This window comes from Protomyctophum bolini (assembly GCF_963924005.1).
Source record: "Protomyctophum bolini genome assembly, chromosome: 11".
Taxonomy (NCBI): Eukaryota; Metazoa; Chordata; class Actinopteri; order Myctophiformes; family Myctophidae; genus Protomyctophum; species Protomyctophum bolini.
In genome coordinates, this window is record NC_137872.1 from 29,140,031 (window position 1) to 29,161,191 (window position 21,161).

A 21,161-nucleotide genomic window follows, 5' to 3' on the forward strand; every position below is an offset into this window, starting at 1 on the left:
TTTCTATATTCATGGTAGTCTAATTTATTAGGCTTCATACCCTGAAGAAGGCAATCTGTTTGCCGAAACTTTGGAATAATAAAGTTTATAGCATCGTGACTACAAGCTGTGCGGCTTCTTTCCTTTCTTAGTCAAAATGAAAGCCTGGGTATCGAGGCTAGTCAAAGCCTAATTTATTGAAAAATGACGATAATAGGCTTAATGATATATTATCTGCAATGAATGTTTGCTATGTTCCGTTGGCCTACGGTGTCCCTCCCAACTTGCTCCGGACAATAGAGACCATGTATGTAGGAACACAGGCCAAGGTGGTGACCCCAGATGGCAACAGTGAGGAGTTTGACATCCTGGCTGGGGTAATGCAAGGAGATGAATACCAAACAACTCGCCCCTTTACCAACTCGCCTCGGACGTACAGCGGGCGGAACTGCGTGGCCTGGTATTCCTAAAGTGACCTAAGTACATTATGCTTAAAAGGTTAAACCTAACCTTATTCCTAACCTTAACCTCAGTAAAACTATGCCTAAACCTAACCCTATTCCTAAACTTAACCCCAGTAAAACTATGCCTAACCCTAAACGTATTTCTAACCTTATTCTCAGTAAAACAAAATAAAGAATACAAGAAAAGAACCGCCGCACTGAGCGGTCGGCGTCAGGTCGGTGGAAAATAGCGGGGGCCAGATGGAATAGGGGCAACCATACCTGTTACCAAAGAGACATCCTAGCCCCCTTCCTTTTTGTTATAGTTCTAGACTACGCACTCAAGAAGGCCATGAGTGGACGAAGGCAAGATCTGGTCTCACTCTTACATCCAGGAAGGTCAAGATAACACCCTGCAGTAGTCCTGACAGACCTAGACTACGTGGATGACATCAGCCTGCTCTACAACCACATGCAAGCACAGGAGCTCTTGAGCAGAGTGGCGTCAGAGTGTGCCATGGTTGGCCTTCGGCTGAATGCCAAGAAAACTGAGGTGTTCACCTATAACATCCAAACGGAACATCCACCTCTCACAACAACTGAGAGGCACTGCTCTGAAGGAAGTCGTGGACTTCAAGTACCTGGGCTCATGGGTCAACTCAACAGAGCAAGATCTAAAAGTGAGGAACTTGAGGAAGGCACTTGCATGAAGGGCCCTGCATGGCATGGCCAATGTATGGAACTCCAACCTCCCTCGACAAATCAAACTCAGCTTCTTCTATGCAACGGTAGAATCTGTTCTCCTATATGGCAGTGAATGCTGGACCCTGAAGCCAACTCTGCAAAAGACTCTAGACGGGTGCTACACCAGAATGTTACGTGTAGTGCTCAACATCAGCAAGAATACACATGTTTCCAACGAGAATCTGTATCCTGGAATATTCAGGGTGAGCGACAAAATAGCAGCCAGGAGAATGAGACTTGCAGGACACTGTCAAAGACAACAGGAGCTGCCAGCCAGCAAACTGGTGCTGTGGGAACCAACACATGGGCACCGGTCGCAAGGACCACACTAACATGTGGATGTACTCAAGAAAGATGCAGGAGCACAAAGCACCAACAAGCTGGCCGGATGTAAGGAGAACCAGGATGAGAACCGACGATGGAAGGCTTGTCTGAGGACGACCTAGAGAGAGAGATGTTCTTGAAAGGAAGTGTTATATATTATGTAATATTATTGAGGCAGAGGAGCCCCATTCAGACAGATTGGTGTGGATAAGAACACAATGGGGTCTTTGTGGAAAGGGGGGGCATAGACATCTTCTAATGCTGTTTGAAACTTTCTTTTTGAATTTCTGCTCACACAGTTGGAGGGTAGTTGAAGGGCCCATAGTGCTCAGCCTTAAATAAACGGAAGGGATAAACTCACTTCAAAGATATCATGACGGTTTCTTTGACATCTTCAAAGTGAATATTTAGGCTATATTCCCTCAGCTTTTCTCTAGGATGTCTGGGGGCTCTGTTATTGATATGAAGGACTAAGCCCTTTGACTATGCAACAAGATATGCAAATACCTTACTTCAAGCAGACTCTCTGGCTTATAGCTACTGGGCCTGGGCTATGTAGGCCCATTCAGTAATTTAAACCTGCAAGAGGGTAAAAACTATAGTCTGAGTTTGTTTGCATGTAAGTACTGTATGCTGATTTTGTAGTAGCCTACTGTGCTATATTTTGTGTGACTACATACTCTGAGTATGATGAAAGGTTGGAAGCACACAGAATTCAATGAATGAATAAGAGCAAAATTACTCTGTGAATACTGTATTTGTAGCAGGGCTCCCTCTGTGACAGAACCTTGATGTGTTGCATGAATAGACAACTGGCAATTGGCAAGTGGCAACAAAGCACTGTTTATAGAAATACACTTGTTCTTCAACCTATGATAGATCTTAACCCATTCAGACTTGAGGCTGATTCTGAAAACGCCTTCTAAATCCTGGCCAGGTTTTCTGAAAAACATTTTAAAAAAAATACAGATTTGCTCGTCCACATATGACGTAAATTCTCCATTCATTGTCAATGGGAATTTTATGTTTGCGTAAGGCGAAAATCTACACTAATAGCTGAATATAGGAGGGGCTAGCTCCCCTAAAATATTCTCATATTTTGCAAATGCTACTGTACCTAGCAACAACTACCCCAAAAGGGGTTCCCAGATTGAAAGGTAAAAATATGAAAAAGGGGTTCCTGTCCTCCAAAATGCCACTCACTCTCCAGCCAACCCTCCAGCTGATGCCCCCGGTAACTGTAAACTGATTTAAATCCTATACATAGTTGACCGGAGTCCACCAGGGCTCTATAATAGGGACACTCAATCCTGTTTTTGCGCTGAACTAAAAGTTTACAGAAAATAACCGATCTACAAGTTCACAACCTGTCACGTTGCAATGTGTTGTGAGATTGTAATTTGTAGATTTTCGCCAAATGTTTGCCCCAGATTAGGGATGCTGGGTTCAAGTCGGTTAAAAATAAAGAGCAAAACAAGCTGGAACAGTACATCTCAGTGCTATTTGGAGAAGAGCCCAAACCCCAAACACATCCCAGCCAAAACACATCTAGCCTCAGATGTGATTGGTCTCTCTGGACACATGGGAATCGTTTTTCTCTCATCATCCTGCAGCTACACAGATTTTGTTTTGTACTTGAATATGTTGTTCCTCTGTTTTGGTTGTTTTTAACAGGCAAGGCTTGCAGCCAGAGGGGTGCAGGGGTTTTCTGTCAAAGTTTGAAACTAAAAGGACAACTGTGCTTCTCTCAGTTCTGTAAACTATGCTTTGTTTTGTGTTTTTTGTGTACGGCTTTACTGTACAGTAAAGCTGTACACTTTTTCTTTTATATACATTTGTGCACTCTGTGATTAGAGTGTATAAATTTAACCAGGCCCATGTGGTTACATTAGTTACCAATGGCCATGGATAAATGGACAATGAATGCATGCACACAAGAATACTTAAATTCAAGATTCTGGAGAATGTTCCAGAAATCCATCCTCTAGAATCTGCTATGGATTGATAGAGACCCCTTGTACATGCAGTATCTCCGTGCCCCAACTTCATTCCACCATAAAAGGAGTCTGAGAGCGTGGAACATACTTTGATGTAGGGCTTTGTTGAAATACTGCAGTGCATGGTTTCTTTCAGTGGGGCGAAAGTGGGGCTGTTTAACACTACAGGGCTGTCACTTATCACCTTCATTACACTATTGTAGAATTCACTCACTGTGTGACCACAGAGGCCTATACCTTTCTATTATGTCTGTCTGTTGTGCTGGTAGTGCAGTCGGTCGAGGACAATGAAATACAATCAATACAAATCCACACACACACCACATATAAAGCCAGACGGGGAATAAGTTGTTGCAGTCAGCGGTGCCTCTACTGGGTAACCTTAGTCCTTACTTCATGCCAATTATAAATTTGCAGTGTGCACTGTGCAGATTGACCATGACAAAGGTCTTGCTGAGCTTGATTCTGGGCTGTCACCATGGCCACCAATTAAGGCTCTGGGGGGGGGGGGGGGGGGGGGGGGGAGCTACATGTATTCTGCATTTTATTCAGGTGGAAATAGGAGTAGCCAGGGATAACATGAATACCAAACACATACACATGAGAACAGTTGGGTAAATGTGTAGACATAGTCCAACTCACCATGTGGGCCATCATTCAGGACAGGACAATCAATGTTGCAGCTCTTCTCACTGGAATAGAAACCAGTGATATTTGATCAAAAAGTCTCAGGCCTCATATGACAAGTCAGTGACATTTGTGTAGACTACACTACTGATACATATGCCACAGTGGAAATAAAATCCATTAAACAATAGCCCAATCCCAATCATCCCATGGCGGGAACTGGGACGTCATATTTAATAACCCTGACCTTATACTGCATGTCTGCATCAGCTCTGCGCGTGTGTAATTTGTAACCATCGGGGAGTGTCTATATTTAGATGTATCGCAAGCCCCACCCACACAGTCAGCCACGAATCCTGCATTATGTCGAAAATAATCATTTTTTTTAGTGTGATTGTAAAACTGCTCCAACCATGCGCCTCAAACGTCACGGGAAGGCGTGCCTCCGTTTGCGGTTAAATTGAATCTCACATCAGCGGTGCATGCTGCCGTAGTGGAGAGTGGTGATCGTGGTGCCACTGGTGCGGATTTAGAGTTCTACCCGTTCTCTGGATTTGGTCATGTTTATATTTTTTATGTTGGTCTTCAGGACTTCCCGTTGCTGATTCAACCCCTTGGCTGCAGGAATCAGCAGGATGGTGTTGGTGGGATTGTGTTTTACTGGAACTTTGTGATGCGCAACAAGGGACTGGCACTTAATTGGAGCAAGTAGCTCAGATGAAAGCTTCCCCGAATCCTTGTCCGTACTCCGTACACTACCCCTGAAATATTTAAAACCACCGGTGTGTATAAATTATCGGATAATAGACCACTGGCACTGCAGCTCGCGTGGAGAGGACACATGGCCATCTACCGTTTGCGCTTAAATCCCTGTAATGTATAGTTAGTACTAGGCGCTACTCATTAAAGAATATACGGAAAAAACGGATTGTCCCAAACCACAAGCCTTCAATTAAGGAATTTAAAGTTGGAGTGTTTATTCATCAATCGACATTCTATTTCGGAGGGTCCCGGACCGGACCGGCGATGACAGAGAACAATGAAATGGAGAGCGAGTCACAGCTCCAGCGCGCTCCATGCGCCCTGACCATCCAACCGACACATGCATCCAAGGCAAGTATACCTGCAGTTTGTCATTTAGATTTCTACAGAACTCTGCTATGCACGGGGGCAAACAAAGGCATATACCGGTAGCTGCTTTAAATGTAGCCTATATTGTCAATTGTGAATTAGCCTATATATATAATGAATGTATTAATTCATTTATCAATTAATTAATTTATTTATAACGAGGGGACAGTTAGAAAGTTCAAAGCTCAAATCCAGCACCATTGCATATGGGTGACGCGTTATTAATAATAATGGTCTAATAATATAAACAGGCCTGTTTATTACCCTCCTCTTTGCCGGTCCAGAGAAGACCATCCCACCTTATCACACAGTAGTAGACAATGGTGAGTATAGCTACACCATCCTTCTGAGGGCAAGTGTCTAGTAGTCTAGTAGTAGCCAGAATGTGAACCCGGACATGTTTTATGTTAGAAATGTTTAGTATGGGTCCCCAGCATGTAGAAACTGCCGGATGCTAACTTGCATATGTTGAGCAATTTTCATAATTGGCATAATATATGACCATACCATTAACAACCTATAGAAGGCACATTTGTGATGACGGCATTGGCCGTTTTTAAACTGATGCTCTGGTTTTTTTTTCCAAAACTGATGCTGAGATGGATTCAACATCATGAAAAACCCCTAGTTTGACACATCACATGCTACATAAAGCATGATGAAATTTTTAATATTTTGCCTTCTATAGGTTATTAAATGGTCACAGATATTATGCCAATTATGAAAATTGCTCAACATATGCAAGTTAGCATCCGGCAGTTTCTACATGCTGGCGACCCACACTGAACATTTCTTACATAAAACCTTCGTGTACTCAACATGTCCGGGTTCACAATGGGGCTCTATGGGCTGGCTACTAGACTATAGGGGTTTAAGGAGCAGCAATTTTATAAATTGGATCCTCATTACACATATTGGTGTGTGTGCCACAGATGTCTGTATGTGTCTGTCCAGTGTCCAGTGTCTGTATAGTGTGGATATATGTGTGCCACTGCACCAATAACAATAAGTGGTGGGTGGCCTGCACAATATTTCCTTTATTTACAGGGCAATGCCGGAAATGCCTTTGTCTGTCTGTGGGTCTGGTTGTTCAAAGTATACATCATCAACACGACATCAGACATCAGGAACCGCGTGTCTCCATATGGTCGATCAGTTGTATGGTAGTGGGTACCACGTGTTACGGTACAACGGGTACAAGCGGTATGCTGCCAACAGATATAGAGAGATACCTGTTAAATATATAACCACCGCTCCGCCCCTTCCAATACAATATACTATATAAAAGAGCTGTTATAATTATTTGGAGCTACATACAAAACACTCATAACACTCGTTTTGATTGTCATGTAGCCTAATTTAATTTCTGAAGTAAGCTTCTAATATTTAAGTAAATTATCCTGGGGCTGTTTCTGTATCTGACTTAAATACGGTAGAATGTATAATAGAGGGACTGTAATTAACCACATGAACCCTAGTGTCCCTATTCTGGGGTGAACAAGACAAAAATAGCTGATCTACAAGCTCACAACACGTTGCAATCCGACATGTGAGCTTGTAGATTGGCTTCACCTTTTACCACCCTCTGCATCCTGCAGAGAGATTACAAGTCAAAAATAGTTTTGGAGAAGAGCCCAATCCCTTTCCTTTCCCTGTGCGGGAGATCAACAAACAGGAGCTTGATGCTCCTGGCTATGGCTGATAACAACCCCGTCATTTATGACCTAGCTGTTATCATCATAACCTAAGAAGTCCATGTTTACCATTATATTTCAGCTATACACCATTTGTGTTACACCAACGATCAAGCTCCTTGTGCTTATTAAGAAGCACTCTGGAGATGATATTCAAAGTGTTCTTCCGCTCAAAAACACTTTCTGTGGACAAAGCCCCTAAGTGACAGTCTGGACTGAAGGGTGCACTCTTGTGCACACGTACACGCGCACGTACACACACGCGCACACACACACACACACACACACACACACACACACACACACACACACACACACACACACACACACACACACACACACACGTCTGATGAGAGAGTTCTGGCAAAATATCAGTTGTCATAGACATTTTCACACTTGACAACATAATCATTCTTTAAATGGGTCCAATTTCATTTCCTTGTGCAATATTTGTAAATATCTGTAGCTGACAAACTTGGACCAAATCAGTTCCCCGGCAACACAATTCCACTGAAAAGTTCTGGACATGGTGCGGCGCGCACAATATCCAAGGCCTTTTACATAAAATGTTGTAAAGTTCTTTCTCAGCCACACAGTTGTTCATATGAAAGACTTTTAAGGATAGAGCCATTCTTAAGGTCATACACAATGGAAAGCAAAAATTAAAATCTTTTCTCAATGCCTTCTTACTTTCTTAGTAAACGGATGATTCATTAGGACAAAGCTTGTATGTAGATCGGCTTATTTTGTTTGGTTGAATAGTTTATAAAATAAAAGTTTGCAAGGACAGTACAAGTTCTGCTTGTAGGCCTACAGACCTTTCGGCTTGTTTCCGTTGGTGTCCTCACATACTCAATTCAACGCTATTGTCTGCTAATTGTAAAGGTGCAGGGTGACGGGGGGGACGGGGGAATGCAGACTCTTGGGACAACCATACAGTAGTAGGGCTTAAGTGGTTAGTCACCAACTCAGTTTCTCGTTGTTATCTCAGTCTCTGCTCTCCCAATAGACTGAGGTGGTGTTGCACTGCTTAGCTCTGTGTCATATTGATTTGACTCCCTCACCGTTCAGCCCCTACCAACATTGATTGGCTTCCGTTCCGTTCCATTAAAAAGCTTAATGTCTTTAATTGCTGCATAATTCGAGCTCTATTGGATACCTAGAATTTAAAGGGATACTTCACTCTTTTAGCAAAAAGATATATGTTAAATTACATTTAGAAATGTAATTTCTAAATGAATTACATTAGAAATGTAATTTCTAAATGAATTACATTAGAAATGTAATTCCTGGGGGTCTTTATGTGTGTAATATGTGGTTTTAGATATTTTAGATTTTAGCAGTGAGCCGAGTGTCTCTGATGTCATGGACACTGGACTCACTTACTTCCTGGACTACATGTTGTCTCAGTACAGCCCTCCCCCTATCCACAAGCAGGAGCAGTGCACCAAAGCATTATGGGAATTGTAGTCCAGGAAGTAAGTGTAAGTATTTTAGATTTTAGCAGTGAGCCCATACAGTGTCTCTGATGTCATGGACACTGTATGGGCTCACTGCTAAAATCTAAAATATCTAAAACCACATATTACTCACATAAAGACCCCCAGGAAAGTGTTCTATTTTATATTTGCACATAATGTCTACAAATCTCTTCTCCAAAAATAGCTGATCTGCAGCCTGCATGCATGAGCTTGTAGAGGAGCTATTTTTGGAGAACAGATATAAATTATGGTGATTACCAATCTGGAAAGACAAGGGAAAAAAACGGATGATCTTCTAGGAGTTATGTGTGTGAGGAGCTGATCACAGTCACAGATAGAGGGAAAGTGTTATATTTGGCCTATTATTTATGCTATATATTATTGTCATTGACCGCGTCTGTGTCACAGTCTCACAGTCACAGACATTGCGTAGCAGTGCGCACACGAGAGAGAGAGGGAGAGGGGTGCTGCGTGTTAAAAAATAAATAGGCTACTCATCTTTGTGTTCTGTTTCACCTTATTGCTGAGTGACGCACACAGGGAAAAGCAACAAAAGTCTGTTGTGGAGAAAAGGAACGTACTCACAGAGTGATTAGCCTACTAATGAGTGACAGGTGCTGCCACTTTTGGAATGTGGCTGAGGATGTCTGTTGGAGAGAGTGTGAGTGAGACAGACTCCGCGGTGCTTGTACAGTCCAGAGCAGTACATTCTCATCAGACATGATATTTTGCTAAAGTGTAAGGGGGGGGGGGGGGGGGGGTAGCCATCTACAGGCCGGCCAGGTGTACTACAGTGGTCTCGTGTATACAGCATACATAATTAACATAACCGCAATGTAGACGTGTGGAGAACAGCCTGAGCCATTCTCGTGTGGAAGGCCTCTAAATCTTCTAAACGTCTTTTTTTTTTTTTTTTGCAAAACTGTGTCCCTTTAAGTGGGAATATCTGCCCATAGAAGTCCATTCAAAAATCAATTAGGACCACACTGCAATTAATGTGAACACAAGTCTCAAGTCTAGACCTGGGTTTTAGTCTAGATAGTCCTAGCTCTTCCGCATACACCTCAAACAAATCATTCTATTTCTATCGACATCTTAACCTATCTGTGCAAATCTATTGCAAAACATTTTAATTAACCCTGCTTCAAAAGATAAGGAGCTGCAGGGACTAGAGCCCCACCATGTGTCCAAGAGATGTTCCTTGGATAAGGATGGCAAGGAGGAAGGAGGAAGACTCACTGATAAAAAATCTTGAAATCTGCCAGTAATGACTCTCTAAAGAGATGGATATCAAAAACATCAAATAGTGGGAAATTCTGCCAGAGAGTGAAGTGGGAAGGTGTGCAGGCATCTTGATTGTTGCCACTGGCACTCAGCGACAGCACCAAGTCTCACTGTGGTTCGCCTGCAGGCACAAGCCAACAGTGTGCACTCACTGCACCCATTGCTGCTCTATCACTCACGCTTCTTATTCCCTGAGGAAAGTACGCAGGTTGTATATCTGAAAGAAATAAGCTCATGAAAGATTTAGGAGGCTGGTCCTCACTCATGATAAAATGGTATAAAAAAATCCTACTCCTACCTACTTCTTATTTCACATTTTTTATTTCTATTGATGCGAGAACAATGGCTTTGATTCCCATAGGTTTCTGTTTCTGAACAGGGCAACCCTGCTCTGAGACGCATAGTCACATACAGTACAGGAGTAGACAAAAGGTACTATATTATAATGAGCATTAGTGAGGACAAATTATATAAAGAAAGGTTGAAAATGGGTAAAGTCGTCCTTTAAGACGTGTTGAGACACACACGCGTGCACGCTCTATTATGTCTCACTTATCTGTGTCATCACGTTAGATAACAGGGACATGGGGAAAAGATAGAGCAATGATTCCCCCTATTGCCCATAGTGCAACTGTGGATGTTCTTCACAAAAATATTTCAAGCCATTCTAAATATATTTCCTTCTATTTAGAAGGTATATTTTGAATCATGAATAGCAGACGGACAGGCTGAAGATGACCAAAGGCTTAATTAATTGATTTAACACCTTTGCTGCTGTGGTGCGTATTAATGTGACACTTTCGCTGCATATCCACAGGGGTGTGAGCTGTGACATGACATGGGTGGCAAGAACACAGCAAAATAATATTTATTGACGCAAATTACAATGACGTTTGTATAATGCTCAAAAAGGAGAAGTGTATTTATGATAGTTGTATGGAAGGCAGACTGATGATGTTTTTTAATCAACACATTTCTATTATACTGCACCTTTTAGTGGCAAAATACTTTTTGCGGACATTCCATTTATTGATGTGTGCAGTAGGGATGTGCAGTACATATGTGTGAGCATTCCTCTAATGTACGTAGTTGTATATGAATATTACGCATTTAAAATGTACTGATCTGTCAGTGTCATGATCTTCATATATGGAGATGGCCATATATGGTGACGTGACGTGTCATGACGCATGAGGTCAGGAGGCGTGACTATATGGATATCTAAGGGTCTCCATGATATCACGTGATGTCATGAGGTCAGATCCAGATCTAAGGGTCTCCATGATCATGATGTGATGTCACAAGGCATGATGGATTGGCAACCACATGGTGGTGTGACCAATTCGACGCAATATGGACCATATGCTACCATACTTCAGCCTTTTTGCTCTGGTCATGCTCAAGTATGAAGTGAGTAAGAGAAAAAGTCACTTTGGCCCTAATTTATCAACCGTGCGTACGCCAAAATATGGGTACACGCATTTACCATTTCCGACAAAGCTTGAAATTGAACTTGTGAATGGACAAAAATCACGTCTGGTCTGGAGCTGTCGTACGCTTTGTCCTCGGCTGTTTTTCTGTCGTACACAAGCGGAGCAGCATTGTCTGAACTGCTGACATGCTGTCACAGGCATCTAAACATATGTTTTCACTCCTAAAATGTTAATATAAAACTGTATGTACTATACATGTAAAAAAAAAAGACAAAGAAAAAGAGAGATTTCCAACTTTTACAAGTAATAAAAATCGCGCAATTAAAAACAATATAACATGTTTACAATGTATTAGTTTACAATGTAACGTGTTCCTTCCACACGCTACGTCCAACCAGGGAAACTCCCCCCTGTCAGGTGTAAAGGAGCAACTTGGACACTCAGGCATGAAGGAAGCATGAGTTCAAGTCCGTTGCTCTCTCCTTGTCCCCCACATATGGGGACTAGGTTGGTGGAGGGTGTGTAGAGCCCAGGATCACATTAGATGATTGACAAATGGGTTACAAAATCGTGGGATAAAAAATATATATATAAAAAAAAAATAAAAAAAAATGTATTAGTTTGTGCTTAATCAAACAGTGCTTTACTGGCCTTGTTATGCGAGCGCACTTGTGAGATGATTTGGTAGCGCATGCGGCATGACATCAGATGCCTATATAATCACTGTGATATTATTTTAAAAAAAAGGCATAAATGGACTGCACGCCTTTATTTCCAAGTGACAATGACAATTGACAAGCATACAGCTTGCTAATTTGCAATTGTAGCAGGCTATAGGCGCAAGGGGCTTAGACAGTTCAGATAAAAGATCATTTTCGGGGGTCGGGAGGACGGGACCTTCACTCGAATTTGGGGCAGATTTTACACTCAAATGATAAATGAGGGCCTTTGTGAATATGGTCAATACCATTGGTGTCCATCGCTGTCTGTGATTGACCAACCACTTTGAATGCTATCAACCCATGCCATAATCATCAGTAGGTTAGTTACTTATCAAGACGATGCAATGGAGCCAGTAGGCTCTACTGCCTGCCTGCGATTAGGAAACGCGGGAGTGAAATTACTGCCACAGAAGCGAAAACATTGTGAAAGTGCAGTATACAACAACTTCGCTTTATGTTTACTTACGTGGCCGATTAAGACTACGGTTAGGGTTTGGGTTGGGCAACACAGCAACAATGTCTCCACTCCAGTAGAGCCTCCATTTCATGGTCTTGATAATTAACCTACTGGTTGATATGGGTTGATAACATTTGAATCCGCTAGATTGACACATTTGATAGCTGACCTGTTCTGCTTGGTGTCGTGTGAATTGTGGTCGGGGGTGATTAGTGAATGATTCAATTGTCATGCTGAGGTTGACGGGTAAGGTCACAGTGGGTGCACGACTGAGGACAGCGAACTATCATTAATTTAATTGTGACTGTTTGTAATAGCTTTTCCTAACAATTGACAGCTTAATTCATTTAGATTTTTGAGTCAATGTAGAATTTACCCTTGGTTGAAGACGGGTACCCTGAAGGAAAAGAAAGTTGATGATCAACCCATGGCAATAATCTTCTCCAGTAGGTACAGTAGGTCAGTCTGACATTATGTTAGCAAAAGTGGGGACAGAAATGATCAAATGGAGGATAAAAAGGATAGAGGCAATGAACACTTACAATCTGCCCACAAAAGATCTATCTAGCTCCCCTCAAAGAGCCAGAATGCAAAATGCTTGTCATTCAGCCTCACTTTGAGTTGCTCAGTGGACTGTCTCTCACACAGCGATATGGAGAAAAATATCACACCCGCGTGACGTGAGCGGCACTGTTATCACCATACAGTACATCACATTCCGTGCTCAGCCAGTCAGCTTGAGCACACACACACACACACACACACACACACACACACACACACACACACACACACACAGCCTCAAAATACAACACAGCTCAGTGTTAGGGAACGCTGTAGCAATTTACAATTTAGCCATTTAGCAGACGCTCTTAATCCAGAGTGATTTACATTAAGCAAGAACAAAAAAGCATGGGAATGCATCACATAAAAAGCATTTATCATGAAACATGCGTAAGCATTGGGAGGTAAAGGGGAGACACTTTCATTGTGAAGGGACGCTGCGTGTGATATTGAACTCAAACTATTCGTATCAATATACGGCTGTATCAACAAAATAATTATGTCATAGGTATATGGGGGCCTCATATTTGGTCTTGAAACGGGCCTCCAGATTCCTAAGGCCGCCCCTGATAGTGTCTAGTAGTAGTTTGAATTCTCATGATGGATATTGTAACTTGTTGAAACACACGTGAGAAACTTGCATTGTTGTTGAAAGCTGTTGTTTGCAATGTGATAATCCTTTGGGATTTAATTATTTTAAATTTGGCTTCTTTTGTTTTCATTTTTAGCCCCACATGTACAGTAGTATGGGGGTTGTAATATATAGGTCAATCCACACCACTTTAATCAGAGTGGGAGTAGCTAGCAGGGCTTTATAATTCTTTTTTTGGTTTATTGATGTGCTCCTTCACGGTAAGTCACTGTAAGTACATCAATAGGCCTTTGTTGGTAAATCCTTTCAAACCCCACAGGGCAAAATCTTTTTCTCTGGCTTCAATTATTTCTCTGTTGAAGAGCCATGCATTCCAGTGACAAGAAAGATGCTTCTTTGACATATGTCTCAATAAAGTATTGATTTCGGACAGAGAATGTATGGTGGTTGTTATATGGATCGATAAGGTTTGAAATATGGGCATCTAAGGTTTCCCAGAGACAGGTTGTGAATCCAGGGTATGCAGTGGTGTGATTGGTGTTGGGGACATATTGACAGAGGTGACGTAAGTCAGTCCAATGTTCTGCGATGTCTGCAAATAATGTGTTGAGAGAAGGGCATGCCCGAGGCACTAAGGTTAATATCTTTTTTAGGGGTCACCTAAAAGCCACAGTCTGTACCTTAAATATCAGGTACAATCATGAATCTACAGTATGCATGTACAGTATGTTTGCTTTTGCATTGTTTCTATCATATTATTGTCAGATTGTTTAAATGGTATTGTCATAAGCCACATAATATAATATAATATAATAAGCCACATAATTATATTGTCACATAAGCCATGTAGCGGACCCAGCTGGCCATGAAAGGTTGAAGACTGAAGTTGCTTTATTTGTAATCAACGTAGAACTGCCAAAAAATGCATCATAAATCAGACAAATATAACATAACATCTATCCATCATCCAATATCCAATATCAGCATAACAAGTTACAATAAACCATAATTACATATCCCATACAATCCATACATACAGTATAGCTTAAAACTACCATATCAAAATGCAATAAGAAAACCACAACAATAATAATAAAAAGAGATTCACCTTGTCCACTTTCCAGCTGGGTGCTAAAGTGGCGTGTGCTTCATTGCATGGCGTCCATTTGTTTCATAAAGTTTGGCTGTGAGTCTTTTCCTTATAGGCCTTCCTTTCCAGAAGCCTTGACCAAACATTCCTTAAACACAATTTGTGTACTGGTCCCATAGTGATGCCGTTTCCGCTCCTCTACCACTGAGGCCATTTTATTGTCTACTCCTGCTATCTGCAGCACCATGCTGGTCGTCGGCAGCACAACAGGTGAACTTGATCAACCTACTCAGTGCCCATTTATGTCCTCCTGAAGTTTGAACAGGAAACTAGTCAAATGAAGGTCTGTAAGACCCAATATGGCAGGAACCCCTTCACAATAAAAGTTTCACCATCCCGGGGGCCGTTACAAGCCATGGGGTTAATACTTTCCCCTGGCATGTCTGACTGTTGTATAGCAGCATCACAGACAGATATTATCGTTAAATTGCAGTCGAGACTGTCGAGTTACACCATTAGAAACTCATTCCTGTCGCAAAGATGACACAACACAGCAACTGTCAGTGGATAAATACACTTATTATAGAACATTTGCATAACACATCTTGGTTATAACATGAACAACTAAAAACAAATGGATCAGCAAAACAATCGTCATAATAATCATAGTAACAATAAAAAACAGAAAGTAATTTCAAAAGGTGGCGTGACTTATTTAATTAAAAAGATACTGTCTTTGCTAGCCTTGGGTGGGGTTGATTGTTACAAAGAGATAAGTATGATTAATTACACAGTTTATTGGAATCAAATGCGTTTCATTTTTGCCCTTGCCTTACAAGCATGCTCAAATCAGTTCATATAAAAACTGACCAAAGAATTCCCTTCAAGCTTGCATACAGAGACAGACGATTAGATTAGCTTTAATTGAGACATGTGTTCCTGTGTAGTGCGAGATGCTAAGCCAGCTCTCATTTCCTCTGATTGAGAGAGCTCAGAGCAAGGCTCCGTGAGGCTTCACGTAAGTGTCGGAGCAGCGTGGCGTTACTTTGCTGACAGGCCAACACCGCAGGACCACAATGGAAACAAGACCTCTGGGCTTTTTGTGTTATCCTTTTCTAGAACTGTACCTCTGTATGCTTTGCAAAATGTTAATAAAGTATTGAGTCAATCAATCAAAACATGATTAAAAAAGGCAGAGTGGCCTCCAGCTCATGGCTCCCATGAAAAATAGTCACTTAAAAAAACTGTGTAGCTGATATGATATTGATATTAACAATATAAAAGGGATGCAACGATATGGAAATTCTTGGCCGATACCGAAAATAACAATTTAGCCGATAACTGATACTGATACCAATATATGTTTATTTTGTTTTTGTTGTTTTTAATTACCCCTTTTGTGCCAGGGAAACAAATACATCTTCAATACAAGAAATAAATCTACAGCTTGGTAGGCTGCAGATAACCAACACACCAACAGCCAACAAAAAATTTATGCTTATCAACAAATATTGGCTACTGCCATCGTTTAATGTCAGTTTTATTTGCCGATATACCGATATTGACAGTTAAGGGCAAATATCAGCCGATACCCATATGTGGCTGATACATCGGTGCATCCCTACAATATAAGTATGTAGGGTTACTCTCACACACTCTCACAGACGCACACACGCACGCACGCACACACACACACACACACACACACACACACACACACACACACACACACACACACACACACACACACACACACACACACACACACACACACACACACACACACACACAATACGCATGCAGTAAAACACTTAGAGAAACTGTTTTAATCTCTTATTCCCTGGGACACAGTGTCGTAAACGGCGGCTGCGGATAAAGTGATTAAAACCCAGCCTGAACTGAACTGAACGACAGGCTGGCAGACAGATTGTGCACTCGGGGAGTGTCTGTGGTGTACTGATTATCTGTCCCCCTGTCGGTCTCCTCCTCTGATCCCCGTTTGTATTCTTCCCAAGCAACAGTGCCACGCCCCGCAAAGAATACACTGGTCCTCTTCACCTGTCACTGCATTGTCAGGGTAACAAATAGCCCACACACACACGGAAAAATACTATCATCTACTGTATTTCCACAACCACGGGCTGCTCTCAGGGGGCGTGTTCATCCAGCCAATCAATGGCTAGATGGATAATACAGCACAAAGCGACGGGGGCCCAATGTGATGCCTTTGAGGTCCATCAGTCAGGCAGGACAGCTTGGTCAATACATCTAACAAGATACACGCAAGGGTAGTCACGTTACTATTTACCACAAACTTGCAGTGAGATGCAATGTTATTACATGTGGTGTGTGTGTGTGTGTGTGTGTGTGTGTGTGTGTGTGTGTGTGTGTGTGTGTGTGTGTGTGTGTGTGTGTGTGTGTGTGTGTGTGTGTGTGTGTGTGGTGATGTCATGCAGACACACAGCTCTCATCAGATCGCTGAGATCAGGAGGCCTCAGGATATAGGCTGCAGCTGATATATGATACAGTTGTGTAAACAGTTGTGTTTCTTTTCATTACTAAAACCCCTCAAGCAAACACTGGCACAGAGGCAATTCCAAATATACGCACACATGGACAATGCAATGGTCCTCAGTGTAAACCCCCTTTGTGTTAAAAATGACTGTGCAAAATGTCCAGTGTTGCCAGATGTATGATAATTATTGTATTTGTACGATAAGGCTAGATCTGCACTTAGAGGCAACGGTCGCGTCTTTCCAGTCCAGCCTTTTCTTTGTGTAAGGTCCAGGAAGTCGCCTGCTTCCATGTCTCAAACGATGTTGTTTCTAAATTCTTACACTAAATACGTAATTCTTTGTTGTAATTACATGTTACATGTGTTTTCTCTTTTTTTGGCTTTTCTTTCATATACAATAATTTTACGCCTCCATGGTACGATAATTCAACATTTCCCATCTGGCAACACTGAAAATTACAGACTTGTTCCCATCAGAAGCAATAATGCTCAGGTAGTTATGCTTTATTGTGTTGTTTTCTTGTGGGATAATACTATTATGTTGTATTATATCATGAGTCATCCTGTACTGAAGGTCTACAGGTAAATACGAAAGTGATGTGTTTATGGATCCTTGTATATTGCCTGTGGGTTCCTGAGGGCGAATAATGTTTATTGTTCCCTATAGTGCCATGCAATGTCTATTCGCTCAATATTTCTCACTGTCCTTTCTGTCCCTGTGTGTGTGTGTGTGTGTGTGTTTGTGTGTGTGTGTGTGTGTGTGTGTGTGTGTGTGTGTGCGTGTGCGTGTGCGTGTGTGTATAGCTCCAGAGGCTGAAACGCTCCATGTCTTTCAAGTCCATCATGCGCAGTAAAAGCGTGGACAATTTCTTCCAGAGGTCCTTCAGCGATGCTGTTCCACCACCAGACTTCATCACTGACCCTCCGCCACCTTCGCCGCCGCCTGGCTCCCCTCTCGATCTCGTCTGCGAGTGCTCGCCATCCATTTCGCCGTCGCTCAGCCCCAACCCCTCTCTCTGCTCGCGCTCGCCGTCCCTCAGCCACTCCCCCTCGCCGTGCGCCAAGCTGGCCCGGCCGCAGATAAACCACAGCTTCCAGGAGCACGTGTTCCGCAAGCCCGCTAACTGTCAGCACTGCAAGCACATGATAGTCGGTAAGATAACGTCAAATCTACTCCCTGGTGCCAGCCTCTGTGTTTACCGCATGGCAGGCCCTATACCACCTTCATCATCTTCATTCGTCATTTTATAGTCAGGTTTTCATTAAAACAAAAACCAAAAATGCTCTATCCATTGCCTTCGGCCTGCTGGAGACATAGGCCAGTCAATCAAACCACTTGCTCAAATGTGCACAAATGTGATGAGCTCAACGGCTAAGGTCGTTTTTAGCCCAACGAGTGTTTTTTGTGCAAAACTAAACTTGCAATGGATTCAGAATCATGAAAAACCCCTAGTTTGACACGTCACATGCTAGCATAATGAAAATGTGAACATTTGGCCTTATATAGGTTGTTAATAGACCACAATTTTAATGTTATTTGGATGCCCATGAGGATCACAAAAAACCTTGAACGATAATTATTGCAATTTCTTTTGGGTCACACCCCCTTATAGCTTAGATTGACTGGCCTATAATATAAAAATTTAACATTTTCAATAATAGCATAATTGGCCGATCTACACGCTCACAGGGAGGCTATGGATATTTCCTTCTATTGAGAGGAAGGATAAGGTTTAGGAAGCCTCTGCTATAATGCACACTGGGGAAACGATTAAAGACACATGCTATGTTATATGTCACTCAGACTACTATATCAGCCACAGCCGGTACCAGATCTTGCAATCATGCAAATCCAATCAGCACTGAACAACAGAAACAATGGGAAGTTTTATTGCATTTCCCTTCAGACCGGTGTTTTCTGGTGTGAGAGGATGCCAGCTCTGGAGACTCAGGTGTTGAATGCCGTTGCTCCTGATTTGCTGTTTGAACGGAGGTCATCTACACTTCCAAATCCACGCTACGCACTTCCTCTGCTAAATCCACTTTCTGTCACTGTGGTCGATTACATTCTGTGTCCTACTCCTCTTCTGTTTTGCATACTGTGTGTGTTGCATGCTTTTTGTTGTGTGAACCCCCACGACCTTTTCTTTCCGGCATCCCTGCTACATGTTACAATATGTATATATAAAAATAAATAGTAGTTGATGTAGCCTGCGTATAAAGGAGTCTCTACTAAAACAAGAGACAAATTCAGTTCAGTCTGTGCAGTGTCACCGTCTTTAAATCGATGGTGTTTGGCACCTTAATAAGACTGGGGCAGTACTTGATTAAATTCACTATACCTGAGGAAAAGAAGAAGAAGAAAAGAAACAGACTTGCGTCAGAAGAGGGACCTGCTAATATAATCTGGGGCCATGGTTTATTAGCACTCTCTGCCTCACTGCTGTGTCTATTTGATCACTCTTGTAGTGTCCCTCTACTCACATGCTTCTCTCTGCAGGCAACTCAAAACAAGCTCTACGCTGTAAGACCTGCAAGATGGCTGCTCATCTATGGTGCACTTCAGAGTTGTCTCAGCAGCCGTGTCAGGGGAAGGTGTGTGTTGATTACAACATACTCACACTCACACACTCTAACACACACATGCGCGCACGCACGCACACACACGCGCGCGCGCGCACACACACACACACACACACACACACACACACACACACACACACACACACACACAAAATAAGTATATACTGTAGAAGGAAAGAATAGTCTATTGTCCCTATTCAAATATTGACACAGTTTTGTGTTGTTGATGAAAGATGGTGAGTGTCTTCTTTCTAATTCTGTACTCCTAACTCGAGGTCTGAGTCAGTACCTTTTTTCCACACAATCGTTTTCCATTTTCTCCCAATTAAGTCATTATTATGTAAATTCTCAATTTTACACACTTACGTGTGTAATCCATCACTGCTACGGTTGGTGGTCATGTAGGAGGGTGTAGACGAGGATGTGTGTCCTCCGATATACATGAAGTCGCCAGGCCATGCCGGCCACTTCAGCGACAGTGAGGAGTATGTTGCTCATACAGAGGAGCACGTCGTCCACCCATGTTCTCTCCTTGCTGAACAGGCGCCCTGACCCGTAGCAGTTGCTAGTGCAGCGGCAGATATTGCATTCCCCGTCTGGCTTCCCAGTTCGTAACCTCAAACATGGTGGCCAGTTGTGTTTACTGTTCATTGAAGCGCCCCGTCAAGCCAGAGGCACCGTGAAGGATTTGAAATGCTGGTCTTTGCAGTGAGGGGCAGAAAAGAACGGCCTGAGTCAGTACTTCAAAAAGGTCATGGCCACATGGCTTGCAATTAATAACAGCAAAATGCCAACAGAGCACAGATACAGTAAGGACATTGTGCATGAACAATGGTGAGTGCTGATATGACTGAAACAGAGTCATTAATCAGTGGACAACAGCATCCTCTGGGACCAGACTGAAATACTGGTTATCCATCTAAAACCCTGGTCTGATCCTTGTGTTCACCCACGGCACTGTTGCAGGGCAAAATATGGCATGCAGGGGGGGGGGGGGGGGGGGGGGTCGAGACTGTCTGTGGGGCTCGTCAGAAACTGATCAAAGTATGATGGGTTTTTTTTAACCCCTGGGTCACGGAAATATCTTTCGTATTATAATTCCCACTGCGTTCTAAAAATAAACAAATCAGCCCAGCGATTTTGTCAGGTATATAATGCCCTTATCTGTCTCCACCAGGCCGAAGACATGGGAAGAGTATGTTTTGCACTCCGTACGTCTGTGTGTCCATCTGTCCATGTACAGTTAATCTCTGGCACTGTTGGTCCAGCCGATGCCAAACTCTGCACACACACTCCCTGGATGCCAATGACTAACCTCTGCCCCAAGTTCTTCAGAACGGCCTGTTATAGCGCCACCATGAGGCCAATGTTTGCAAAATACATTTCTTTATATTACTACACATTTTATCCATACATCACACAAATGGGTATACACCATCTCTATAGTCATCTGATCAACACGGACCTGCCCACTTCCCCATATGCCATACCCATTGGCAAA

General features: G+C 42.5%; 1 protein-coding gene across 1 annotated transcript in view; it reads left to right on the top strand.

Moving 5' to 3' along the window:
* Positions 1 to 17,887: 17,887 nt before the first annotated feature.
* LOC308323930 (SH3 and cysteine-rich domain-containing protein 2-like) overlaps positions 17,888 to 21,161 on the top strand; it is a 16,598-nt gene continuing 13,324 nt past the window's right edge. Inside the window, exons 1-2 of the mRNA XM_080775798.1 lie at positions 17,888 to 18,230; positions 19,578 to 19,672. Coding sequence (XP_080631924.1) covers positions 17,903 to 18,230; positions 19,578 to 19,672 — 423 coding nt within the window. The 5' untranslated portion in view covers positions 17,888 to 17,902. The remainder of the gene's footprint in view (positions 18,231 to 19,577; positions 19,673 to 21,161) is intronic.